Here is a 26,465-nt window from a genome sequence, read left to right as displayed (position 1 = left end):
TAAACTAATTCCTCATACACTGTCTTTCAATCTCTGCCTCAAAATATTATAAATTTTGCTTCCCCACCCTGTACATCCAGACACAAGCATGGAAACTCTATCGGGTGTAAAATGACATGAATTAAAAGTAGGTACCAGAGAAGCAAAGAATGTATGTGAAGGAAAGCGTTTACCTTTCTGCAGTGTGGCGTTTTCTATCAAATGCACACACTGACAGAGGAGGTGTGATGAGAGTACGTGAATTGGAGTGATTCATCTGCTCTGTTTAACCACAACATGACAGCTTCTAGGCTTTCAAGCCTGCCAGCTGTTTTACCCTCAGCTTTAATAAACATGCACGACCATTACAGCTCATCTAGTTTTTGACACAAGTGTGACACACTTAGAAGATGACAGTCTCCACTCGAGCTGCAAAGTCTGGTTTTGAAAGAAGAAATATGAGAGGTTGTGCTGAAGGATGGAAGGATGGCCGGGCCAAAGGAACCCGCTCTGCCCATCTGTTCATCTCTCACTCCTCTCTTCCACCTCACCTCCCTTGTCTCCCTAGTTTAGTGGAGAATGTGGACCGGCCACCGAGTGCCAGTGGAGGGAAGAAACACAGGGTGTGCACGGAGGAGCAGATGGGAAATATCAATGAGCTGGAAAATCCAGAGTACTACTGGGGTTTGTTCAGAGGAGGGGCTGGGATACTGATGCCACAGCGCCCCCATGTGGACAAACACAAATCGGATTCATCTGAGGAAGCTATTTTAGATTTACAGACTTTATTTGGAAAGTGGGTCAGCAAAGTGTGGTTTAAAAGGTAAACACTTGGAGCTAATCCTTCGCTCCTGTGCCCTCATGTCTGAATTTCTCTGCTGACGGATCTGCTAGTGTCAGCGGCCGGCCAAGCCAAACCAAACCAAACCAAGCCAAGCCAAGCCAAGCCAAGCCAAGCCAGACACTTGAGATGGCATTTCTAGTCCCTAGTGTCTTCTTTGGGCATTATGCATCAAATCCAACCTCAGCGTCATGTTTAATCAACAGCCTGAGCAGTGACGGTTAACCCTGTAGTACAGCTAAACACTACAATCCTGACTGAAGTAACATCAACCACCTGTAGTTCTGATAAATATTCTCATTTTCAATCAGCTGCTGGGGTATGGTACTAGTGCATCAGCAAAATCAGGTCCATTTTAAGAATCAACAAGACTGCCAAGTACTTACAAGGGATTTAATGAAAAAAAACTTAAATAAAATAAAAGGAAAAAAGATGAATTTGTGTATAAAAACAAAACACTTTATTACAATTAGGCTGAAAAAACCCAATGAAAACACAACTACTTTACAAGTACAAATGTTTTTCATTGATATTTACACTTTTTTTTTTTCTGACATCAATAAAAAAGACAATTTATGAGAAAACACAAAATACTAAAGTACATGTTTACAGTGTATTTGCTGCAATAAAAAACAAATGACTAAAGGAACGTGCATTATTCTCCATTCAGTATCTATAGACAACAAGGGAATTATACATAAAAGGGACTATTAATGAATACACTTAATCTAATGGACAGCTTAAGCCTCAGCCTCACATCTGTCGAGTAATAATATGATCAGCACTTCCAAGGCATGACTTGTCTGATCTCAACTGTGTGTTGGGCAGTTGTGGTAACAAACGTTGGGAACTTTGTCGAACTGTTCTAACATTTTCCAAAAACATTCCACAATTTTAGAGAAGATGTTGCGTGTTGATTCAGCACATCAAAATTATGGATCCCACCAGAACTACAAGCAGCAGAGTTGTGACTGAACTGCCGAACAGTGAGTCTGAGTGGGCCAAGACTTGAATGGACAGTCGAAACTGGTGTGAGGTAAAGGTTTCTGGACATCAGCCTCTGCTGAGGGATTCATAAGCAAACTTCAGGAGCCATAACATCCTCCCTCACAGGTACTACAGGTCCAGTGGACTGGGGCTCCTCAGAGTGGGTCCTCTAGCCACTCCCCCCACTGGGCTTGGCGGGGGTCTTGGCCCTGATGCCGCCCTGGCGAGCCTGGCCCTTGGTGGCCTGTTGGGGCTGGGCGGGCTGCTGCGCTGGGGACTCGGCGGCGGCGGGGGCTGCAGCTTGCTGGGCGGGACTGTGTGGAGGAGGGGTCTGGATCTGCGGCGAGGCGGCTGCCGTCACCACCTGCTGCTGGATGATCTTCTGCTGGACGACCTGGGCCGTCGCCGTCCCGGCAGGAATCATCTGCACCTGTGCAGAGGCAGATGCGGCGGCCTGCGTCAGGGCCACGGTCTGAGGCTGGATCTGAAGGAAACCATAGGAACAGGCTAAATCAGCGTTGTTCAACCTTGGGGTCACCTGAAATTTCTAGTAATTGATAAAAATAAAAACTCACTAATAAAAAATATATGGTGAGTTGACAGAGACAATCCCAATACATAAAAGACATGACAAACTGTGAATCTGAAACTGAAGCACTGTGGTACTGTTTATCTTTCAAATGTTCATTGTGGTTAGTTTCAGATGCTGCAGCTCTTTCATAATTCATAGTTTGAGTTATTGTTTGTTCAGTATTATTTGTCAGCCTTGTAAATACAACCTGAACTGACTGTACATATCCTGACCAAGGAATATAAAAGTCTCACTTTGTACAGTAATCTACACCTAGCTTTACTGCCTCTGTCCATAATAATATACATTATATAGACTAAATGGGGTCTAAAATTAATATTTATTTGCAACATAGTATAGCAAACTATTACATGATCAAAAACAAATTAATTTTAGTAAAAAAAAAAAAAAAAAAAAAAAGTCTCAGTTTTGAATGTCAATTTGTGATGTTAAAATGGGGTCACAAGCCAAAAAAGGTTGGGAACCACTGGGTTAAATCCTGGCATCTTCACACTGATTCATCATTCTGAATTTTTTTTAAATTGGTATGTTTTTACAAAGACCTCAAAAAAAACTTCGTAAATCCTACAGTGGAAAATGAGTCAACGTTCTGCCAGGGTTCGCCTTCATGAGTTAACAGTGTTGGCAACAACTACAAAAACCCATTAAACATGCCACAAAACAGAAACATAGAAAATCAAGTTATTTTTGTTCATATTCAAACTGATTGTTACTCATCAAGGACACAAAAAAGACTTTTTGTAACTGTTATACATTTGCAGTAAAAGTAAAAATTCTGGTCTCACAAGCTGTCCTTAGTTGGAATTTTAATTAAAAAGAACGCTTCAATGTTATAGTAAAAATGTGCAAGGATCCTTTGGGATAATGTCTTCCAGAATTAATTAAATGTCCGGTAACTAAGCAAAAGAAAACAGAAGTAAACAGAATGAAATGCATATAAATGAAACTATTAAAACTTCAACATGTTCTGATAAGCAGTTTATCCCTCATTCACAGTGATGTTTAAAGGAGTGATATTTTGCTTTTTTAAACTGAATTATGCATTTTAAAACATTTCCCTGTGCTCTTTTTGAGTTACGACACGAGAAAGGTTGTTTCGAGCGCTGGCCCTTAAAATGCACATGACCCCGCCCCCTCCAGGTTGTTGACTGTGCTGCTCTGTCCTGTTCAGCCACTTGAGTTTGTTAATACAACCCACAACTGAACATTTCAGGTTATTGGCTTGAAGTTTGGACATATTTTCAGTATGGACTACAACCGCTGCTGCTGACAAACAATTATGGTGTACGGCAGTCTTGACCTTATATGTGCACATGTTGTGATGTAACTAGTTATAGATGTAACAAATTAAGCAGGAGTTAAAACAGGTTGTCGAAATCCACTTGATTTTTTGCCAAAACTGAATATAAAGATAGCTTTGCAGCACCTGGAGGGTTCAAATTCAAACGTTATGAACTATTAAGGTCCAAATAAAAAATAAATGAACCAAAGACTAATAAAAGTGAGATTAGCCAAATATGACCCCTTTAATGTTTCAGCTGGAGTGCGAAGGCGATGACTGTGGATGTAAAGGTCTTTGATCCAACTCTGGGATGGACTTAACCTCACATTAAAGTGAACAGCTGTAAACACGTCACCTTCAGGAACCTAAGAGCACCTACCTGCTGAGGAGACGACACGATCTGTTGAATATTGGCCACAGTCGGCTGCTGCTGCACTATTTGTGGGAGCTTAGTTACCTGATAAATGGAGTAAACAAGAAAATCTCCTTATGAACACACAAGCCCATTATTTACCTACAAATATTTAGTTTGCAGTGGAGGACTGAGGGTGATGATGTACCTGGATTTGTTGAGCTCCAGTGGGTTTCTGAGCCTGGGCGATGGATGTGGTAAAAAACTGAGTCTTTATCCCTGGTTGAAGCTGGGTGGTGGCTGCGTAGGTCACCTTCTGCTGTGGCTGCTGGCCTGCCTGCACCGTCACTTGCTGGGTGCCGATCTGTGGACCATAAACTCACTTCACTTAATCCTCATAATGAATCAAGTACTGGTGGAATAGATTACTTCAGTAAATAGAGATATACCAGACTGACAAAGGCACACAATAAATCAGCATATTTCAGAGTATACTCTGTATGTGTACAGTGTGCACCTCCTACCACTAGGCGTCTCTTAATCAGACCAACAGACGAGGTCACTCACCAAGTACTGGAGATCCAGCACTTACATTAAAAATAAAAGCTCTAAACATATATCCTATATGACTGAACTTAGTCACTCAGAGGATTTTACTAAGAGGAAATTCACAATACCTACAGTTTCATTCACATCACATTTAGTGACATATATAATGCTGTCATTTCATTCTAGTAAAATATCAATAACGTTCAATGTTATGTTAGTTTTAGAAAAATAAATATATATAACAGCATCAATAGGCGACCAAATGAAACAGACCACTACAGTTAAATTGCTGCAAATATTTAATATAAAATACACAAGTCAAGAAAAATGCATAAAATAAGGCCAGCTGTTGAGATATTTCAATCTGGAAATGCTACACACTGTGTTCTTGTTCTGTTTATTGACCTTCTAGACAAGTTGGTCATATGAAAACCAATGTGTCAGTGAATGTTTACCTTCTGCTGCACAGTTGCCTGTGCTTGCTGAGGCTGCCCTGCCTTCTGCTGGGCTGCGGCCGCTGCCTGAACTGCTGCCTGCTGCTGCTGCTGTTTCTTCATCTGAAGCAGCTGCTGAACCTGCATCTGGGGGAAGGACGACGTCAGCACAGGCCCGCCTGGAAAAGGTGAGAAAGAATTACAGAATGGAACTTTAGGATGTGTTACACATGTGTGGTGATTGATATTTATTGTTGAAGTGATTGAAAAAGCCTAACACACCAGTTTTCTGTGCTTGTCCAATAGCCACACTAATGCCTGCTACAGTCACTGGTAGAGTGGTGACACCAGCAGATGAGACCACAGCGGGCACAGAAACCACAGGGGGCTTGGTGAGGGTCACCTGAGCTGTCTGAGCCGCCTGGGCCTGAATCTGGCCCTGAGCTTGCACTCGGGCCTGTGAAAGGAAACAACAGGATTAATGCTGCAATGATGGGAACCACAAACATTACCAGAGAGGAGAACATGGCAGGTAAAAGTCTAAAAACTATAATGACCGGGCTGAACATATTTTTGCTTGACAAACATCATGTCTGTTGAATGGTCAATGTAAGCTAACTTAAGTAGAGACAAAATATTTTCTAAGAAGGCAGAATTTAGTAAATCAGGTGCTTACCAGTCTGGCCACCTGCAGATTGGCCACGGTGGTTCCTGTCAGTACAGCTCCGGGTCTGGGGGCTGCTACAGCTGCCAGCTGAGGACTGGCCTGTGTGGCCTGTGCAGGTTGCACCTGGGTGGCCTGTTGAGCACCTGCAGCCTGTTGGCCTTGTGCTGCCACCACCGCTGCAGCTACCTGCTGCTGTTGTTGTTGCTGCTGCTGCTGGAGCTGCAATTTATGCTTGTGCATCTTTAACAACTCCTGCAGACAAATATATCACCAGTTTAAAATATATGCAACATATTTCATCATGTCGTGTCAGTCGACAGGGTAAATCTGAAAGGTTATGCAATACTGCCATTACTGTGTTAACAGAAGAACATGTCAAATAAACCTCTTAACAGTGTCAGAATTACATCCAACTTTATGACTATCACACATAAAGTTGCATTTCATATAACGTGAAAAAAACACTGCTGAGGTACCTGGGATTTGCCTACAGTTTTGATCTGTGGGGAGGCAGCCTGCTGTTGCTGCTGCTGTTGTTGATGTTGCTGTAATTGTTGCTGCCTCAGCATCTGCAGGTGGGCTTGAGTGAGAGGCTTTCCTTGCTGCAGTGACATACCTGTAGCTGACAGGAGAAAAGCAAACTCATCAGTTCAGTAATCATTACACTGAAAAGAAGAAAACCGGTTCATTTTCAGTTCACTTAGTACCTGGAGTGACCTGAGGGACCAGTGGGCGTGTCTGTGATTGCACTGGGCTCAGAGTGGTAGAAACTACAGTAGTTGCTGTCACTGGGGTAACAGCTCGAACACCCTGCCCTGTAGCTATGGCAACGACTTCAGCAGGGGCAGCAGCAGCTGTAACAGCCCTCTGTTGTGCGTGGACTACCTGGGCTCCGGCTGCACCGGCAGGCTGGATCAACAACAATAACACAATGATCAAAGGCTCCAACCACAGAAACAACCACTCTGTCTATATGGAGACACCAGGTGTGTAATCTGCTTCATGCCAATGCAAAAGCAATTAGTGTAATATGAATTCCTCTCAGTCAGTATGTGGTTAAGTAACGCCAGAGTGGCAGTGCTAAAGAAACGTGACTCACAGACAGGGTGCCTGGTATGACTGGAGATGCCAGGCGTTTGTTGGCCTGGAAGGGACTTGGAGGAACTCCAGCTACTGTGTTCACAATCACATTTCCTGCTACGGTGGCTGGATGAAACAAAGATAAATGAGTTATACACTGCAATAACAACAGCTCAGTAATGAGAACTGTGTGTGTGTGTACGTCAACATACCAGCCTGAATGGTTGTGCCCACAGTTGCATTTTTGATGGCTCCAGCCTGCAAATCATAAATTGTATATTAGAGCATTGTGTGTTTTCACTGCGCTGCTCCCGGAAACACAACAGAACATGTTGAAAGAAGGTGTTTTGATTCTTACCAGAACAGCTGCATTGGGCACAGCGGCAGCACCAGCCACTGCAGCAGCTTGAGGGACCTGAGCCTGAGTCTGTCCAGCAGCAGGAGCTTGGGCCTGGCCCGGTGCAGCTTGGGCCTGGGGGGTCCCAGCCTGCTGCTGCTGGGCCAATTGTTGAGCTTTCTGTTGCTCTGCAAGGGCCTGTAAACAACACCACATAAAGAATTAGGTCAAAGACAGAACAACTGAAATATTTCACTAAATATAAATACCAAACAAGTTTTGGGCCTATCCCTGTTACTTTTATTCCTTATATTTTATTAAAGAAAACCTTGTCCTTTGTCTTAAGGGGGCATACACTGGTTTTATGTAGATAGTAAATATGTAAAACACACTTTGACACTGCAGGACCAATGTACTCAGTTAAAACAGCTATACTAATTGACTAGTATTTGTTTTTGCCTTGGCAAAGCCATGTAGGATGTTACTCCAACCAAAATGTTCTTAAATTTCTAAATTTCTTAAATTAGTTTATATAAGGACCTATATTATTCTAAGAATATTTAAAGTAAATGGATCTTGAATGCTGCTGTCTACATTTAGTGTGCATGTAAGTTGAAAAATGCCGGCATAATCACCTTTTTCTCCTTGGCTATCCTTTCTGCACGCTGTGATGCAACCTGAATGGGAGGTAAGGGTTTGTCGTAGCTGATCCCACTAGGAGAAAAATATAAAACAATGTCAGCACTTTTTCCTTTTTTGATGAAATTTACAAAAAAACATCTAAATATACCTCTCTGCCAAAACTGAGGCATGTTTGGGATTCTTCTGGAATGGGTTCATACCCAACCTATAAATATCATGAAACAGGGTCACAGGTGAAGTGCAAAAGCTTTAAACAAATACCTCATTATTAATTCAATAGACAAACATTTGTACTCACAGTGGTTTGATTGGTGGACTCCTCTTGCTGGCAATGATTTTCATGAGTTCAAAGCGACTGTTGTAGAGCTGAATATGAGTTGCATTGTCATCCTGTGTGTAGATCTGAGAAGTCCGTAGAGGACGGCTGTTCTTAGACTGCAGGTGGACATAATAAAAAAAAAGTCAGCACAGGATGCAAGGACAAATAATCTTATCAGATACAAAGAACCGTATAGATTACCTTGTAAATGCTCTTGGTTTTCTTCTTAGGATTTGCCTCATACACCAACTGAAAATAGTGACAAACGAATATAAAAAGGACCAATCATTATTATGACACTTGGTAATTTGTACGTTACATTATCAGAATATAAAACCTTTCCGAAAAATGTATCAAGCAATTCATCTCTCACAAATTTAGACATGATTTAGTTAGAACAGTAGACACTATATTACCTTGCCCTCTTCTCTGGGAATGATGACATTCTCATAACGGTTGCGGCACTGTTTGGGTGAGCGATAGATGCGACTGCAGGAGTTCACCACATCGCTTACCAAGTCCCAGTTAGGTGTGTGAGCAGGAGATACAATGGTCAGATTTAGAGGCAGCTCCAGCAGCTGCTTCACAGCCTGTGGGGCAGATACACATTTAAAATATACATTCTTAACTCATTTCACCAAGTGCCATGCAATTTCATTACACTTAAGTGAGTGAAGACCACAGTGAAAAGTGATAAGTGGAAGTAGTACCTGAAGCAGTGCCCAGTCCTCACTGATGAGCCACTCTGGATTGTCCTGACCAGCTTCCATGGCAGGTTTAACCAGCGAGGGTAGTGGCTTGGCGAAAGGTGCCTGCTGTTTGAGGGAGAAGTTCTTTTTCTGATCCTTCCCCTCGCGGCGAACTTTCAGCATACTGGCCTTTTCGAAAAGGGAGCGTGGCGGAATGACCGTCTCCCCGTGACCCTTCTTCTTCTTTCTAGCTGCTGCTGGACAAACATATATCAGTAAAAAGAGAGATACCACACCACCCTGCAAGAACATTTTAACAACATAGATTATGTATTTGTTGAGATAATTTCAGATTACCTGAGGGGTCCATCTTGAGTCTCTTGTGCTCCTTACGGATGTAGATAGGAGGCAGCTTGGACTCCGGCATCGGTGTGGTGTCATACATGAGACACATCACAGAGTCGATGTAAATGTCATTGTCGTCCTGTGGTGGTGTCGGGGGAGTCCAAACCTGTAAGGAAAAGTCACAAGTCAGAACAGAACAGGGAGAAAGTGGGACTTTACGATGTGTGGATGTGTGTTGACACAAATCAGTGGAAGCAGGAGGAGAATAATAGAGTTTCATATTGTCCACAATCTCATGCACAATACAAGCATTTGTGGCAAAAATGACTAAATAACTTTACACAGTCCATAACTCCACACACTTCTAAAAAAGCATGAATTACTACTAAATATGAAAATATATTCAGTATCACATGTGTCTTTTTTTTTCCCCCTCTTGGATCACATTTGTTGTCTTACCGGCATGATTTCTGTGTGGCCATCTTCTGTGTCAAACACATACTCCTGTTAAAAAGCAGAGGAAAAAAGAATGAGACAACTGCAACACAATCAATACACCATTTCATCATACTGGATCAGCCAAAATCACGACAGCCACCCACCATGTTGTAGGCATCCTCTCTGGTGTAGGTGAAGAGATCTTCATCTCCATCCATCATCTGCCTCTCCTCCTCCTCCTCTTTGAGCTTTTTGAGCTGCTGCAGCTCCCAGCGTCTTTTAGAGCACTCTAAACGCTCCTGAAGGAAGCAAAACACAGAAAATGAATGAGTCAAATTCATCAAAAAATTACAAATTTAAAAAAATTGCTACATAAATGACAGTACCTTGAAAACAGTTTCATCATCACTGACGTGGAGGTACTCCAGGTAATGCAGGGCATACCTTTCAATTGGTGTGAGCTGTTTGAGGGATTAGTATATACAGTTATAAATTCAAAGTGCTTTTTCTGATTTGTACTATTCTATATAAAATGAGAAATGGTACCTGTTCCATGACTGCATTAAGCTCATCTATCTGAGCAGGTTCTTCTTTAGCTTGGCTCTCAGATTCCTGGTCGTCTTCTGTCACTTCTGTGTCTGCTAACTTTGCTTCTTTCTGCTCTTCTTTTTCTGGAAGAGCATCTAGGTTTATGCTGTGGAGAGCCTGGATGTATGGTCTAGCCACCCTGGGAGAGATGGCCTCTGAGGCTGATGGCTCCTGGTGCAGAACTACAAACTCCTCCACCTTCTCTCCTGATCCTGCCTCCACCTCAAACAGATCCTGGATTGTCCGCTGTAAAACAAAAAAACAAAAACAGTGTTCACTTGAGTAAGTCTGTACTGAAAGCTGTGAAATGTGCAATAGTTCTGAACAGACAATGTCTATTTCACCATTAACATCACTTATTGCCCAAATACAAAAAGGCTTTCATACTTTAATGGGAGGACTACAGACAGGTGATATTACCTGTGTGAGGAAAGCCAGTGTATAGTCAGTGCCCTGGGCAGCCACCTCTCTGATGAGGTCCTTGGTGCCATTCTTCAGCAGTTTCTCCTCAATGGAGTTACCACTCTCCAACCTGGGCAATACAAAAAATGTTACCAAAACTAACACTAACAAGTCCTTTCAGATGAAGTCTCAGAAAATTAAAGTTACTTATAGTTTTACATGTACAGAAAAATTTAAACAAATAGAAAATTCACCTATAAATGTGTATGTCCTTGGAGCGCCCAATCTTATCACACCACTCCTGGGTGCGGGCGTCCATGCTTGGATTTAAGTCTGTGTCATAGAAGATGATGGTGTCTGCATCAAACACACTTCCAACTGCAGAACAGCAGCGGTTTGTAAGGATGCTGCAGAAAATCTGCCTGTTTCTGTTAAACCTCTTCATATTCTCCTGCAAAGAGAGGACACAGAGAGCATGAACAGACTGGCTTGGAAGTTTTTCTACATAAAATGTCACTTATTTCTTGCACATTCCTTGTCCTGCTGCTTAAGATGTGTTTCCTGTACACTAACAGGGCATTATTATATCCATGTCTTTAACATGCAACAGCTAAGTTCCCCTCTGGGCTACTACACCTGTATGTTAGCTTTATTATTAATGTGACTGTTGTGACAGCCACATACAGACACCAAGTAGTCTGTATATTTTCTTTCCTATAACACCAACTGACAAAATTCAATGATGTAAGCGTAAAAGGTTGTGCATTCAACAGGTTAACAAAGTCATACAGATGCCTTTAAAAGAAAATGACAGTGGCACAGAAATGAGACTTAACCCTGAGTTAAATGTGGAAATAAAAAATGCTTAATCCCATATGTTTATGTCCGCTTCTCGCAAAGCCCTGGAAGGAATAAAATCCACCAAGGAGGGAAGAGAAAGCAATATGTTTTGTCCCCATGTTGAGCCGGGAATTCTGCACTAACATTGGGAGATCCCGGTGTTGGATGGGGAGCCACACAACATATGGGTATTATGTGAATATAGTTAATACTGAGGACAAAAATAGCAGAAGGATTACTTAGGAGTCTTGTATTAAACAATTTCTTGGTTTGCGAGTGGAACACGAAGAGGAAAAAAACTCATACCATTGGTCGTTATGGCATATAAATACCAAAATCCGCGTACATGTGACTGGTTTAATTGCTCCTTGTTAATTACATATTGTCACATTTTTGTACATTCACTGTTATGCGTCATGCAAGCAACAGTTTTTAACTTTTAATAAGAGCAAATATGGTTTGTCAGAGTCATTTTAAATAGCGGTTATTTTACCTGTCTTTCACCACGAGTAAAGTGTTCATCCACACGAACATACGTGAGCTGCCTGTGATCAAGGAAGGCTTCCAGGATGTCTAACATTTTTACCATCTGTGTAAAAATGAGGACACGGCGACTCTCGGACCTTAGCTTCTGTAGCAGAATAGCAAGTGCTTCCAGTTTACCTTCATGAAAAAAAAAAAAAAAACATACAAAAGCAAAGTCATCAAGAAATCATTAGACACTTGTATTTTCTCTTGTAACAAGGGAGTTTTTTACATTTACAGTGACTGAGAACAGAGAAGCTGAGCATGAGATGTGTGTGTCTTTTACTTTAATGTATGTTATATTTCTCAGACACAAATGTTTGTAACTCATAACACACACTGTTAACTGACACAGCATATCTACTGGTGCAGGACAGTTGTGTAAAATCCTGCTGGGCTAACCTGAGTCCATCTGCATTAGCTGCAGGTCAGGAAAAGGGAGCAGATGCCTGGAGGCAAACTGGTGGATGTCAGCACTGTGAGAGGAAGAGGCCTCCTGTAGCTGACGGTGGAGAGACTTCTGCTCCAGTCTGTGGGGAACTGAGGGATTGGCTGCGTAGAGTTGAGGAGGTGGTGCTACAGCTGCAGGCACCACACAAGCCAACCTGTAAGGTGACAACAGTAGATTTTAATTGACCAGGCATTTGTGCAATGAATGGATTAAATTATGAAATAAAACGCTCTGTATTACGATAACAACACTAAGTCAATTTGAACAAGAGAAATTTAAAAATTGTTGAGTGCCTTGGATTACACACATGATTTTAGCAAATCTGACTTTGAATGAACGCAGAAGATGGTACAAACTCTCTTCCCTCAAGGTTTTTTTTTCTGTGCTACTCTTATGTCCTACAACACCAAGTGGCAAAGTTAAGTGATGTAAGCGTAAAAGGTTGTGCATTCAACAGGTTAACAAAGTCATACAGATGCCTTTAAAAGAAAATGACAGTGGCACAGAAATGAGACTTAACCCAGAGTTAAACGTGGAAATAAAAAATGCTTAATCCGATATGCTTATGTCTGCTTCTCGCAAAGCCCTGGAAGGAATAAAATCCACCAAGGAGGGAAGAGAAAGCAATATATTTTGTCCCCATGTTGAACCGGGAATTCTGCACTAACATTGGGAGATCCCGGTGTTAGATGGGGAGGCACACAAAATATGGGTATTATGTGAATATAGTTAATACTGAGGACAAAAGTTGCAGAGGGATTACTTAGGACTCTTGTATTAAACAAGTTCTTGGTTTGTGAGTGAAACACGAAAAGAAAAAAAACTCAGACTATTGGTCATTATGGCATATAAGTACCAAAATCTGTCTACATGTGACTGGTTTAATTGCTCCTTGTTAATTACATATTGTCACATTTTTGTGCATTCACTGTTATGAGTCATGCAGTTGAATATCCAAATACTAAATGTACATGTGCACTGTTAGGCTCCTTTTTTTCCTTTCTTTGTATTACGATTATACATACTACTTTGTGTGTATACATATACATGTATTTATGCATAATTTTCTTTGTCTTATTTCCTAGAAGTGTGGATGGCTATGTGCACAAACTTGTTAATATCGTTATCATCATCCATTTTTTACAAACTAATTTACTTTGTTTATATTACTATTCTTTTTTCTTCCTTTCAGTGAGCATTATTGATAACCTTTATTCTTAAAAAACAATAGAGAACAGTGTACTTTGTACCATTGATGTCCTGTATAATATCTTATGAGACTGTTCTGAATAAAAATTTGAATGAAAAAAAACAAAAAACAGAACAACAAAAACATTAAGTCATTAATGATTCCATAACAGTGCTAGTTATGCTGCACAAATGTAAGTTTTTGTATGCTCAACTAGCACGTTCTTAACGACACACGATACATGAATTTAATCAAAACACATGGTCGGTCTAATGCCGAGCTAAAATACCTCTGGACAAGACAGTTGGCAGCCTCAAGACGATCTTTGACAGAGAGCAGAGTGGAGCGCAGTGTAGTTGTTGTTGCTACGCAGGTATCCTGAGCCCTCTGGCAGCTCTCTCTGCCCACCCACCTCCAGCCTCCAGCAGTCAGAGCAGAGTGAGCAGGTTCTGACCTCACAGCGCAGGCCTCCAGCAGGTCGGACCCATACAACACTCCACGGCTACAGCGGCGCTCATTAGCTTCAAACAGGCGGCTTAAACGCTCCTTGGTCTGTTGGGTCTTTTCTTCTGATGACTCCTGAATGTAACAGCAGAATTTTCACTTGATTCTGTCTAATGATTTGACTTGATGATTTGCAAATTGAAACTGATTGTAAAACATCTTTGCTCCGAAGTAAAATACTGACCTGTGGACCAGAAGTAGCTCCAGTAGTGGGCTTCGTGGAGGCTGGTGTTGCATTAGTAGTCACACCCGGTGCTACAACAGACAAGAGAAAGGCACATGTAATCCACTTGTATTAAGAGTGTCCCATCTACATACAAGAATAAAGTAGCATTTTGGACCATAAAAAAAAACATACAAATTGAATACATTTTTACAGGAATAATAAATAACTGTGTAAGAGAAAATGACAGATCATATAACTGTGAGGAGGAGTCACCTTGTTGAAGTTGTTGGGGAGGATGAGGTGCACTAGGGGTTGTTGAGGAGTTGGTGGCAGGAACAGTTTGTGGCATTGTCTGCATTACCATGGATCCTTGAGGCCTGATGATTTGCTGTCCTGGAGTTGACACAATCTGCAGGATATTGCCTAAAACATAAATTTAACAAAATAAAGTACAAGTGTAGAAGAAGTGTGGGTTCTTAAAATCAGCGGTCATAGGACTTTGTCAAACAAAACTGTTAAATAAATTCACATTAAATTTTATCCAAAATATTTGTACACAATCATGGTCAACACACATTTAACCATTTAGTGTCAGCTGCTGAAAATGAAAAAGCAGAGGAGAGTGGCTCAGATGCTTTCAATGTAGACATGATGTTACACAGAGACATAATAATAAACTCACAGAATTTTATATTAATGTCTACAAATGTGTCAATATGGAATGATTATCAAGGGACAAGACAGTGAAATTGTCAAAAGGACACAAAACGTATGCAAATAAAGAATATGAAGAGAATGATGGTAAGAAAAAGTGTGACAATGGGATGTACATTACCGAGTGTACCTTGAAGCTGTAAGGGCTGTCCAGTGGTGAGCTGACGGAGCTGGCTGGGAGAAAGGGTAAACTTGTTACCCTGAAACTGCAGGGTGACAGGAGTCTCTGGCTGAGAGATCCGAGTCTGATTGCCCGCTATGTTAGCCAGCTGGGCTATTTTCACCACATCTCCACCTTCAATGAGACAAAACAAAAAACAACACTCAATCGAAAATAGGACTTAAAAGGAACTTTAAAAAACGACTGACATTTTATAACTACAAAAATAAATAACAAAATATTTTGCATCTGTTAGTTAAAGGGTGAAAAAGATATTTCAACATGCAGAACCAGGGTGGGTTAATCAGTGGAACGGGTGCAGGCACCCTCCACAACAGAACCATAGCAACTTGCATTTTTACAAACCTTGAAAGGGAAAGAATATGGCTATAAGGACAGACCTCAGGTGAGACAGAGAGCCTGAAGTATACACATACAGAACGTAAAATAATGCACTTGACTGTCTTTTCAAGTTTTCATCAAGAAATTTAGAAGGAAAAATGTTCTACTGATAATCACCTGCTATGCTCACCCAGCTTTTGGATCTCTCCCTTTTTCTATCTAATAGAGGTACCAACATTATTTTAATATCGTAATTGTTACAAGGGCATTCTCTTTGTTTGGCGAGTTGACATAATTTTCAAGGATAAACACTGGGATTTGTGGACCTCAGTAAGTGTTTCATTTCTAGCTTTTATGTTGTTGAATGTTGAAAATACATTTACAGTGTTACCATAAGTGAATGCATTAAGCACAAATGTGATTTGAATATAGGCAGACTTTCAATAAAATTGGATTTTGAGGAAAAAAGTATTGCACAACAACAACAACAAAAAACAGCTACCTTTAATGTGTGTGTATTTACTTCTTAAAAACTATTTGACACTGGGTAGACCAGCTTGCAGTAATAGTAACAGCAACACATTGTTATTGTGTAAATGCAGCGAAAATACAGTCAAGTGTTCTGTTTTTGCACATAATGTATTAAACTTTAACCAAACACTCACTAATTGGAGATGATCTTTAAAACATGCAATCGAAATTATTTTTAAAAGCAACCTGAGCTTCAAAACAAAAAGTAAAATGTTTTGATAAAACTAATTCCTAAATAAACCCCTTTCAGTATATTCAAATATTATCATTGAAAAGGTGTCTCTGTTCACATTTGAGGCAAAAAGGGCTGACAAATTATGGGACCACCTCCCCATGCTTTACAGTGATACTCAAGTGAAACCATAACATTAGCAAAGAAAAAAACTGAAACAACCAAAGCTTTGGGGTTTCTTCCTGCAGATGGGCTGATGCAAGAGATAACAGAATTATTAGTAAACTGGGAGGAAAAAAAAAAGAGTCAAAGGAAGGGGAGGATATAATAATTAAGTTAAATACTGCAGTGACATGGTATAACATAACTGAGTTGTTCATAGTGTACATGCAGGTTTTGAGAAAGAAACTGGGGAATTGCTGAGGCTGTGGAGATGCTGCTGATATGGCTTTAGATGTGACTTCAGGGAGCCAATTTTTATTAATTGTTTTTAGTTGGCTCACTTTTGATAGATGGAACCAAAATAGATGAAATTCCGAAACTGTTACATCAGTGTTACCATTAAATAAAGTATGCAATGCAGTTTGTTTGCAGGCACAAATAAAAGTTAACCACATATCAGCAGTGCCCCAAGTGAAGGCCTCAGTTCAGAGCAGCCCATACTGCTGTGCCAGAGGTGGAGGGGAAATGCTGAAAGGGACGGAAGGGGAGGCCACTTACTAGGCAACCGTGCCTGGGCCTGAGATGTAAGAACCAGCCTCTGGGACAGTAAACTGGGCTGGATGGCATGGCTGGGGGCTAGAGCTGGCCTGGCGACTTGTGCTATGCCAGGCTGGCTGATGGGAGCAATTGATCCCACTACTGCACCAGCCAACGTCTGGCCCAAGGCCACAGGGGTAGCCCCCAGCACATGCTGCCCAAGTCCACTAGACCCAGAGGATACAGTGGAGGCGGCAGTGTTGTTGCTGTTGCTGACAGTAGAAGTAGTCTGGGCTCTCTGAGTAGCTGTTCCAACCACTGTGAAGTACAAGGCAATGGGGCATGGGACTACACATTAGGGGCAACCCATTTTTAGTTCAATCATTATCAGATGGCTTCTTTCAAATATTTACTAATACATGGTGGGCCAAAAAGCAAGCAGGATTAGGGATGTTGTTAAAAGGTAGAACAACTTCAACTTGTATGACTCACAGAAAGTTTATCACCCACAAATAAGACATGCTGTAGGAGCAGCAATTTTGTGGGTACATTTAGTAGCAGTAAAACTTCACTGGTAAATGTCTTTTGCCTGCAGCTCCTCATTTCAGATATTCACTATAATCATTGTTATCATTATAATGCATTTCTTTAGAATATTATCATACATAGCATGCCTCATTTGTAACTTGAGTGAGTTGAATTACAAACATCAACTGCTGCTTTAAGCATAACAAATTTCAAATTTAGAAATTTTAGAAACATATCAGTGGCCTGTGCTTTGCTGCTATTACGAAGCAACAATTGTTCATCCCACAAACATCTGCAGAGATGAATACATCTATACAAATCAACTGTATGAACAGTTCAGACTTCATAATGATGAAGGATCAATTGTCTAAGTGAGGGCACAGCAGGGAGACCTGACCATTAAATTCTGCAGCATGGTGCACAAAGATGTACACACTGTAAAACGTGCTGCAAATAGAACATGATAATGTGGTCAAGGTCAATGATTTTTTTTAATGCATGACATTTTAAATCAGGTTCATTAAAATCCAAAACAGCATCACTACCATGCAGCATAACATTGTAAAATGCAAACATCACAAACAAGGCAACACCAGTAAAAGACATTAGGTGAAGACACCAGCAAAACAGCAGTAGTACGAAGGCTACAACAGACTCTTTTGGATGTTAGGTGACACCAGTTGGATGACACATAAGCTGCTGTGGAAAAACTAACTTCCCTGTCATTCCCAGAACGCTGCATTTAACTTGAACATACCATGAGCAGTGGCTGTTGTAATTCCAGTGGTGACAGGGGATTTGCCCCTGGCCTGTGGTGCTTGGGTGGTGGAAGCAGAGGTGGTTGTCGCAGAAGTGCTCAACGGAGGACGCTGGCCTGCTGGAGTTGTGATGGAAGCCAGGCGACCATCAGGCTTTGTCCCATACTGCACTGGCTGGAACAACCTAAAATCAGAAACAATAGTTTATTAAGTTGTGTCAGTGCCAATATGAACATCACTGCTATAATATTAGGGTTCATTTTTAGTGCAACAAGTGAAAAAGTAAGAAGAGCTTACTAATATCTCCACCCGGTCGCACAACACTTTGCCCTCCTGCTCACTCATACCCTGCCTACCCAGGGATTAATTCTGAGTCTTAACTTTACCTTTTTAAAAGCCTGTCAAAAATTTGTGAGGAAAAAAAATGCAAGAATTGGGAAAAAGGCAGATGTAAAGACCGTGTGTGAAATTTGAAAAGAATTGGGTGAATGAAGTTTGAGAAATCATTTGAACAAATTGTTTAAGTTGAAATTTTAAAAAATGTATTTAAAAAAATCCCAAAATTTAAATTCAGCCATCAAACTGTCAACGACACCTCCCCTAGTGGAAAAGAGAATGTGTGAAATTTCAAAAGAATTGGGTGAACAGTGTCCAAGAAATGGGATGGACAAAAATCTCGGACGGAATTCCTGGTAGATCTATATACCCCCGCTGGGCAGTATAATAATAATTAAAAAAACAATCCTATCCACACACATCAAATACTAACCTCATAGGTTTTATTGGGCATGGTTTGGGTCGAGGTGGTGGATCTGGACTAGAATACAGCTCCTCTATGAGCTGCTGTGAAACCTTTAGTTTTGGTACTGCCTCCTCAGTCTGATACCGAGTCAACTTGTTCTCATTGTTGATTAAATCAAATATGGACATGTTTGCAATCTGTAAAGATAAACAAACGGAAGACAACAAAAGAGGTTATAATTGCTTATAATTATAGTATCAACAACAATTATACTTAAAAATAAGAAAATAATTTAAATTCATAATACAAATACTTAAAACAAGAGAATTCTGTGATAACTGCTTTATCATTTTATATGTAGTACTTTTTTTTTGGTACAATGGAATGTAAAGCACAAACATGTACCTCGCTTGGGTCATTCTGCAGGGCTCCCAGCACCAAAGATGGAACGTTATATTGTAGAGAGGAGCAGAAGTAAGAGCTGTTTGTCTCTCTGGGTACCACCAGGTCTGGGTGGTTACATACTCTCTGCAACTGCATCAAAACTTGAAGCACACTGACAAAATGACCAGTTTTCAGTGCCTCTTGGGTCCTGCATAAGCAAATCCAGACAGCAAACAAAGTGAGGAAAGCATTAAAAACATTAAAGGAGACCTCATTATGAACATGAATACATCTTATGTGAGGGGATCATTCAATGCTGAAAATATATCTAGCAGAACTTTAGGTACAAATTACAGTTTAACTTTATGTCTTTGACTAAGTTCAGAATGACTTCCTATGGCCTAGAGTGAGTTTGCATATCACAAATCAATAATACACATTTTTCACAGCCCCATTTTATTGGGTTCAAAAAAGGCCTGTTTAGAATTTAAAATTTCATAGATTCAATACATTCATAAAAGCTTCAGTCAGTAATTTAATAAAAAATGACAAATGGTTAAATAGTGATTAGTTGGTGTTTTTTTCCCTGATATATGACTCTGTGGCACAGCGTATATCTCGAAACTGCAGCTATTATATGAACAAATCTCACCCAGACTGAGTGAGGATATCCTCATACAGGCTCTTCTGTCTGCTGGAGAGGCGGCACTTCAAAATATGCTCATACTTCTTGGGTAGCTGTTTCTCTACGTCCCTTTTGGAGCGTCGCAGGATGAAAGGCTGAATCATCTATAATACAAAATTAACATAAATATTATACATTTATGGATTTCAGATGAGGGGAATATATAATGTTTCGGAACGCTACAATGGTTCATCAAAAGATTTCAATGGGCTTCACACTCACCCTGTGCAGTCGAATGACCAGTTTGTGGCAGTAGTCCTGGTTCTGGTCTGTTCCTGCCTTAACAGGGAAGTCGGAGTAAGCTCTGGTGATTCCTGGCAAGAGAAAGTGGATCATGGTCCACAGCTCCTTCAGAGTGTTTTGTAGAGGAGAGTTGATGAGGAGGATTCTCTGTTCACTGAAAAACAAGTAAATATGTCATCTCGGCTGCATTACAGTCACCTTTGGTCATTACCAGAAACACAAAAAAATATCAAAAAGTGATCGATTTAAATAAAAGGATAAGATTTCATGAGCTTAAAAACATAAGGGTGACAAACTGCTGCATTCATGAGATAGTTCACCTTCTGAGAGCAAAAATTGTTTCCCAGTGCTTCTCAGTCATGTTTTTGATGAGCTGAACCTCATCCAAGACAAGGTGCCTCCACCTCCTCCTCAGAAAGTGGCTCTGGTCCTTCATCAGTAGCTTGTAGGATGTCACACACACATGGAAGCTGTTGACATCCCCCCACCACTGTAAATAAAAGAGCAGATAAGTTATGACATGTATTGATGTTTATTAGAAACAAAGTCTTCTGCATTTAGTACCATCAATATATGCATGTTTTTAAAATACAGCAAAAATTACCATTCTCTTAGATCTGCGCTCCCGTTTGTCACCAAGGTACAGAAGGATCTTCAGACCTGGACACCAACGCTTGAACTCCACCTCCCAACTTAGTAACTTGGATGTCCTCACCACAATGAGATGGGGTCCCCAGATACCTGTGGAAAAACATAATGTCTTAATGATATTTACCCTGAGAAAATGATAGCAGTTAAAAAATTCAGAATTAAACATCCATGTTAAAACAGATGTTTAACAGCCGTACCTTCTTGGCCAGCTAAGTGAGCCATGTAAGCCACAGTCTGCACAGTCTTGCCGAGGCCTGTCTCGTCAGCTAGGATGCCATTGAGGTGTTTCTTGTGTAGGTTTACCAGCCAGTCCACACCAATCTGCTGATATTCTCGCAGTGACCCGTGTAGTAGAAAAGGAGCCGGGCTGCGGGACTAATATACAAGATCAGTTACGGAATCTTAATCATGCCACCTAATTTGTGAGTGTGTGCATGTGTATGTGTGTTTCTTACTGAGGAAGTGGTCCTGAAACTCCCCTTAGGCAGGATAAGCTCTGTCGATGCAGCTACTTCAGCAATGTCTCTAGCAGGCTTTCCATCAGAGTCAGAGGAACTGGCCTTGTCAGTTCCTCGGTACTGTTCCACACTGAGCAGAGAATCAATTAACACTGCTTCAGGTGGGCTGCCCTCAGGACACTCCATCTCTGCAGGACAAAATAAAAAAAATAAGCTACTAAAATTGAACTACTTCCATGCAGACTTTAAAGCATTAATGCAACCAAACAAGGTATGACAATGAGTGACTTTTATTTGTAGAATACAAAAGCACCTTCAGGCTCTTCCATGTCTTCTTCCTCCTGAGGACTGGGCTTTGGCCACTCAAAGCCATCAGCGTAGGCACCAGCGTACTGTTTCACCAAAGCATCCAAAGGCATCTCAGCTAAGAACAAAAGATACAAAAGTCATTTAAGCTATCAGCACACACAGGCGCATTCAAACAGGGTATACAATACAAATTAAATGGATCAATAATATGTATCAAACATATTACTTTAATTGAAGAAAACAAAATGAGATATTTTCAATACTACTGTGAACACAAATAAGACGTAGATTTGGATATTTTACTTACTATAAGCAACAACAGCCTGTAGCTTTTATGTTTCTTTATTATTATATTTGGTTGTACTGTGGGGTAAACGTATTAGTAGTGAGACTAATCTAGGTAGTATACTGCTAGTGTAATATCAAGTTATGAATGCAAGCTCATACTGAAGCCTTATTTACAGATAACAAAAATACTGTAAGCTGTACACTCTGAATATGTGCAAATTGGAATTAGCATAAATTCTTAATTTCCCCTCTTTTAAAGACACTTTTCAACATATGTACAGACAATCTATAAAGTAATTACATACCATCTTTGGCAAGGTCGACCAATTCTGCTTTATGGTCTGCTTCATCCTCCATTGCTTCCTGTTCCTCTATGGTGCTCTCTTCATCTGGGACTTGGAAAAGAAAAGTCAAGCAATGAACAGCTGCAAATGCCTTGAGTAAAGACAACAGTATGTACAGCACCGACTGCTCAGGCTTCCGTAAACATATACATTAAAATCTTCTTCAAAACAACCCTTAAAAGGTGATACATACCATCTTCAGTAGCCCAAGATGAACTTGGTTTTCTTTTTCTACTTGAAGTGGCCACCACCTATAAAAAGAGTAAGAAACAAGTGAAAAAGTAAGCAGAGTTTACCAATTCCCCCGCCCTGGTCGCAGAACACTTTGCCCCCCCCTGCTCACTGATATCCTGCCTACCCAGGGATTATTTATGAGTCTTAACTTTCAATCTTTTTAACAACTTTTTAAAAAAGTGTAAAAAAAAAAAAAAAAAAAAAAAAAAATGCAAAAATTGAGAGAAAGGTACCTTTAAAGACCATGTGTGTGAAATTTGAAAAGAATTATGTAAATAGTGTCCAAGAAATGGGATGGACAAATTTTGTAAGTTGAAATATTCAAATATTTGTAAAAAATCCAAAAATGTAAATTCAGCCATCATACTATGCACTACACCTCTCCTAGTGGTAAAGAATGTGTGTCAAATTCCAAAAAGTATCGGGCGAATAGTCTCCAAGAAATGGGATGGACAAAAATCTTGGATGCCCATGGGGGCAGGCAGGGGTATAAAAATAATGTCGAACATGCATCATCTACTTATAGACCGCCATACAGAGATGTGCCAGTGCAGCACTTACCTCTTTATCAGCTTTTTCTCCAGTGGATTGACTAGATACTGTAACAAAAGCAAGGTGGGCTTAATACATTTAGCAATAGGTGATTATAAATTATGTTAACAATTAAAGGATTGAGTGACTCCATTTAAATTTAATCCAAGCCCAGAGGATAATTATCTGAAAGCCCATGATGTTATTGCAAACAAAATGTTCTGTAGTTGCTTGGCAAAACGTACCTTTGGCTGAGGCTTTTTGTAAGCTCAGGGATTTTAGCCTCTTTTCATAAATTTCAAACTGCAGTTTAATTTCCACAACCTATCAAAAAAACATAAATATAAGTTTAAAGTTAATTTATTGCATATACCAGGAATCCATAGTTATGAGAGAAAAAAAAACATACCTGTTCAATGTTAGACCAGAAAAACTCAACCTCTCTGGCAATTGTGCTGGCAATGTGACGAAGATGAACTTCCCTCTCATTCTTTGACCTTTCTTCACTTTTCTTTTGCTCTTCATGGTAACGGGCACAAGTGCGAACAAGCTGTAATCACAACAATACATAAATTGTTAGACCAATTTGTCATTTCACTCTTCTCTCCTTGTATTATTCATGCCTGCAAGAATACCTTCTTAGCAGCGGCCACTTTCCATCTCCTCTCCTGGGCAAAATCAGCTGCCATCCATTGCATCTCCTCCAGTAGGTAATCCCAGTGGGACTTTGGTCGTGAGGCTTCCACAAGTTTAGGGAGCCTACTTGCTGACCACTGACCCTCTTTCCTCAGCTCAGAGATACGTTGATGCACTTGACTTTCCTGAGGATTAGACAGCACATTAACACCCGAGTACGAATCAAGTAGATTCATTTTTATTAAAGTCACTACATTTAATGTTATGAGACTGATTCCTAAATATGTTGCTTGTTATTTTTTTGTCATCATTATGGTCATCTTATTCATCAAATCTTACATTCATAACAGGACAGACAAAAGCAGTGTAAATAAAAAAAAAAAGTACTGAATATCAAAGGAAACACATTTTATTACATTTTTTTAATGTGTTCACATTTATACGTAAATAGGCTGTGACTGGGGAACTCACCAGTTTGGCCTGCTCAACCTGTTTATCTTGAGAGCTCTCCTGTGAAGTCTGCATGGTTGCACTTTGACCAAATCCACCAATTTTAACCGCAGAGATGCCATTGGTTCCGGTCAATTTGGACTGGGTGCTAGGGTTGATGTTGGAGCCAAGCGGGCGGAGAGGACTTGCATTATGTGAGGTTTGGACAGAGTTTTGAGCAGAAAGGGGAGCAGGAGACAGAGAAGCTATGGATAAGGTGTTGGTCATAATCCTCTGAACTGGCTGATTTGACTCTGTGCTGGGACGAGCAAGAGCCACCGTCTATGGAGAACGGAGAAAAACTTTCGTGAGAACATTCAAATAATCCATCATTCAAACAAAGTGCATTGCTATAGTTTCGGTAAACTGACCGCCTGTCCTGACTGCAGCACAGCCTGGGATTGTTGCTGCTGGGGCTGCAACTGGAGGTGAAGACCTGACTGCATCTGCTGCTGAAGCTGGGCCTGGAGCTGTGTGTGTGGGTTTACAGGGGCCAGAACAGGCCCACCTGTCTGCACCTTCACCTGAGCCTGAAGCTGAGCACCAGGTTGGGCTGAGTTCTCCACCAACTGAGCCTGCTGCGACAGAGCCATCGGAAGGCCAGCCATAGGGAGGGCTCCTTGGGGTAACCTGCCAGGCAACTGTGGGGGAGGGGTATGCAAACTGGCTGCATTCTGCACTGGAGGTCCTTTGGACGGGTCATACTGTTGCTGGTTCTGCTTTTGTCCTGCAATCTGTACCGCTTGAGGGGTAGGCGGCATCCCGCCTATATACATGGTAACCAAAATTATAGGGTAAAAAGGGGTGGTAAAGAAAGCAACACAAAGAAAGAAGGTACAAATCAGGGTCAGGTTGTCAATCTCAAATTATCTGAAGTGAAGTGTTTTTGCACATGTCTTTTATCGACTTGTTTTAACAATGTCATTAATTGTTTAACAGCTTTCCCTTAATTAAAATTTATGAATTACAGCATTTTAAGATAATAAATGTATCATGAAACAATACTTTATTATTTTAAGGAACTGTTTGAGTTTCAACTATTAAGAGCTCCTCGGGTTCTTGCCTTAATGAACTAGGCATACTGTATGGATCAACAGCAGAGGACTAGTTCCTGGTGATCAGAGCGAAAAAACTAATGAAACTCATACAGCAATGATTACAGAAGAAATGAAATCAATGTGATCATCTACATGTCTCTCAAATAAAATACTACTTTGATTAATGCAAAACCAAAATATTGCATTTTGAATGTTGAGAGAATGTGGTTAAAACATCAAAAAGTTTACATGCAATAAGAGAAGTATTTTGAGAGGAGAAAATAGAAATGATACATAGGAAAATGAAAAATAAACATTTGAAAACAAAGAGACAAGGAGAGGAAAGGGGAAATTAAAATACAGAGCGGACACTCACAAAAACACCATATGTTTGGCATGCATGAAGCGATGTCATTCTAGCGGTAACCAAGGCATCTGAATGCCTCACATAGCGACAAAGCACAGAGGTGAGCAAAAGGACACACATGGGGTCTTGCAGACAGCAGGCCTGAGCAGAGCTGTGCACACTAAAGCAGCGCCTGCCTTACCTCCCTGAACGTCACACCACCTTGCCTAGACGCCATCAACACCTGGCCCTGACTCACCCACAGCACCACAATCGCAAAACCCTGTGCCGTGAACACAACTCCTCCACATGATTCCCCTCCTACTTAGACTGAGGGAAAGAAGCCAAGTCAGAACAAAATGCCATGAAATAACATGGAAGGAAATCAACTTAATATGACCATGATATAAATAAAGAAGACACTCTTGAAGATGTGACACATGAATTGAAGACTGATGATTTTGAATCCCTGTTAATGATGCAAGGATGGACAACCGGACAGGGAAAAGATCTGTGAGGGAATGACAATGTGAAACCAAAAAGAAGCATGACACGTGGATTCATGAAATGGGAAAACAAGAACAACCCATCGGAAAGTGAATTTATTCCCATAGGGTTCCCCACTTTCTGTGATCCAGCTTCAAATTAGATGACAATCCATCAGCATGGGAAGGTCTGTCCAAATAAAGACGACGAACAGGAACAAACGTCAGAAAGAAGAGATGGATAACGACGGGTGATCGATAGTAAACACAAACAAAAAAGGAAAAATTATAAGACATGGCATCTTCCCATTGAGTGGCTACTCTTCTTCAGACTTGGATTGTCTTCTTCCCCATTTATCCTGATAGAGTGCTGGTGTTGGTAGAGCTAAGCCTTAAATTCCTTTGGACTGCTGGAAATTTCCAGTAGATGGATGAAGATCTGTCTGTTGATGCTGCTTGGAGTTTGTTTGTAGAAGATGAATGCTGTGATTCACTTTTTAA

The 26,465-nt window shown here is 40.7% G+C and overlaps 1 protein-coding gene and 2 non-coding genes across 7 annotated transcripts in view; all 3 read right to left on the bottom strand.

Moving 5' to 3' along the window:
* Nucleotides 1-1,257: 1,257 nt before the first annotated feature.
* ep400 (E1A binding protein p400) overlaps nucleotides 1,258-26,465 on the bottom strand; it is a 31,397-nt gene continuing 6,189 nt past the window's right edge. For 2 of the 5 annotated variants that reach the window (XM_030142610.1, XM_030142613.1), the window contains 49 exons: nucleotides 24,468-24,862; nucleotides 24,079-24,378; nucleotides 23,607-23,792; nucleotides 23,381-23,521; nucleotides 23,217-23,295; nucleotides 23,002-23,039; nucleotides 22,400-22,457; nucleotides 22,168-22,257; nucleotides 21,579-21,689; nucleotides 21,263-21,453; nucleotides 21,005-21,182; nucleotides 20,761-20,897; nucleotides 20,477-20,646; nucleotides 20,136-20,310; nucleotides 19,881-20,017; nucleotides 19,250-19,436; nucleotides 18,872-19,041; nucleotides 18,102-18,286; nucleotides 16,838-17,134; nucleotides 15,034-15,207; nucleotides 14,472-14,621; nucleotides 14,217-14,287; nucleotides 13,818-14,107; nucleotides 12,291-12,493; nucleotides 11,857-12,026; nucleotides 10,778-10,974; nucleotides 10,542-10,653; nucleotides 10,080-10,367; nucleotides 9,920-9,994; nucleotides 9,698-9,832; nucleotides 9,555-9,599; nucleotides 9,108-9,261; nucleotides 8,772-9,007; nucleotides 8,478-8,651; nucleotides 8,263-8,310; nucleotides 8,041-8,177; nucleotides 7,891-7,947; nucleotides 7,736-7,814; nucleotides 7,122-7,298; nucleotides 6,976-7,021; nucleotides 6,783-6,889; nucleotides 6,391-6,592; nucleotides 6,160-6,305; nucleotides 5,693-5,935; nucleotides 5,299-5,473; nucleotides 5,038-5,195; nucleotides 4,242-4,397; nucleotides 4,061-4,138; nucleotides 1,258-2,291 (listed from right to left, as the gene is read on the bottom strand). In XM_030142610.1, coding sequence (XP_029998470.1) covers nucleotides 1,977-2,291; nucleotides 4,061-4,138; nucleotides 4,242-4,397; nucleotides 5,038-5,195; nucleotides 5,299-5,473; nucleotides 5,693-5,935; nucleotides 6,160-6,305; nucleotides 6,391-6,592; nucleotides 6,783-6,889; nucleotides 6,976-7,021; nucleotides 7,122-7,298; nucleotides 7,736-7,814; nucleotides 7,891-7,947; nucleotides 8,041-8,177; nucleotides 8,263-8,310; nucleotides 8,478-8,651; nucleotides 8,772-9,007; nucleotides 9,108-9,261; nucleotides 9,555-9,599; nucleotides 9,698-9,832; nucleotides 9,920-9,994; nucleotides 10,080-10,367; nucleotides 10,542-10,653; nucleotides 10,778-10,974; nucleotides 11,857-12,026; nucleotides 12,291-12,493; nucleotides 13,818-14,107; nucleotides 14,217-14,287; nucleotides 14,472-14,621; nucleotides 15,034-15,207; nucleotides 16,838-17,134; nucleotides 18,102-18,286; nucleotides 18,872-19,041; nucleotides 19,250-19,436; nucleotides 19,881-20,017; nucleotides 20,136-20,310; nucleotides 20,477-20,646; nucleotides 20,761-20,897; nucleotides 21,005-21,182; nucleotides 21,263-21,453; nucleotides 21,579-21,689; nucleotides 22,168-22,257; nucleotides 22,400-22,457; nucleotides 23,002-23,039; nucleotides 23,217-23,295; nucleotides 23,381-23,521; nucleotides 23,607-23,792; nucleotides 24,079-24,378; nucleotides 24,468-24,862 — 7,823 coding nt within the window. In that variant the 3' untranslated portion in view covers nucleotides 1,258-1,976. The remainder of the gene's footprint in view (nucleotides 2,292-4,060; nucleotides 4,139-4,241; nucleotides 4,398-5,037; nucleotides 5,196-5,298; nucleotides 5,474-5,692; nucleotides 5,936-6,159; nucleotides 6,306-6,390; nucleotides 6,593-6,782; nucleotides 6,890-6,975; nucleotides 7,022-7,121; nucleotides 7,299-7,735; nucleotides 7,815-7,890; nucleotides 7,948-8,040; nucleotides 8,178-8,262; nucleotides 8,311-8,477; nucleotides 8,652-8,771; nucleotides 9,008-9,107; nucleotides 9,262-9,554; nucleotides 9,600-9,697; nucleotides 9,833-9,919; nucleotides 9,995-10,079; nucleotides 10,368-10,541; nucleotides 10,654-10,777; nucleotides 10,975-11,856; nucleotides 12,027-12,290; nucleotides 12,494-13,817; nucleotides 14,108-14,216; nucleotides 14,288-14,471; nucleotides 14,622-15,033; nucleotides 15,208-16,837; nucleotides 17,135-18,101; nucleotides 18,287-18,871; nucleotides 19,042-19,249; nucleotides 19,437-19,880; nucleotides 20,018-20,135; nucleotides 20,311-20,476; nucleotides 20,647-20,760; nucleotides 20,898-21,004; nucleotides 21,183-21,262; nucleotides 21,454-21,578; nucleotides 21,690-22,167; nucleotides 22,258-22,399; nucleotides 22,458-23,001; nucleotides 23,040-23,216; nucleotides 23,296-23,380; nucleotides 23,522-23,606; nucleotides 23,793-24,078; nucleotides 24,379-24,467; nucleotides 24,863-26,465) is intronic. The other 3 variants (XM_030142612.1, XM_030142611.1, XM_030142614.1) reach the window with 3 other exon arrangements.
* LOC115426510 (small nucleolar RNA SNORA49) lies at nucleotides 11,404-11,537 on the bottom strand. Its single transcript, XR_003936357.1, has one exon. It is a non-coding gene; the product is annotated as a small nucleolar RNA SNORA49 (small nucleolar RNA).
* Nucleotides 12,904-13,037, bottom strand: LOC115426509 (small nucleolar RNA SNORA49). Its single transcript, XR_003936356.1, has one exon. It is a non-coding gene; the product is annotated as a small nucleolar RNA SNORA49 (small nucleolar RNA).

The sequence above is a fragment of the Sphaeramia orbicularis genome, chromosome 9 (assembly GCF_902148855.1).
Source record: "Sphaeramia orbicularis chromosome 9, fSphaOr1.1, whole genome shotgun sequence".
NCBI lineage: Eukaryota > Metazoa > Chordata > Actinopteri > Kurtiformes > Apogonidae > Sphaeramia > Sphaeramia orbicularis.
This window is presented reverse-complemented; position numbering and strand designations above follow the sequence as displayed.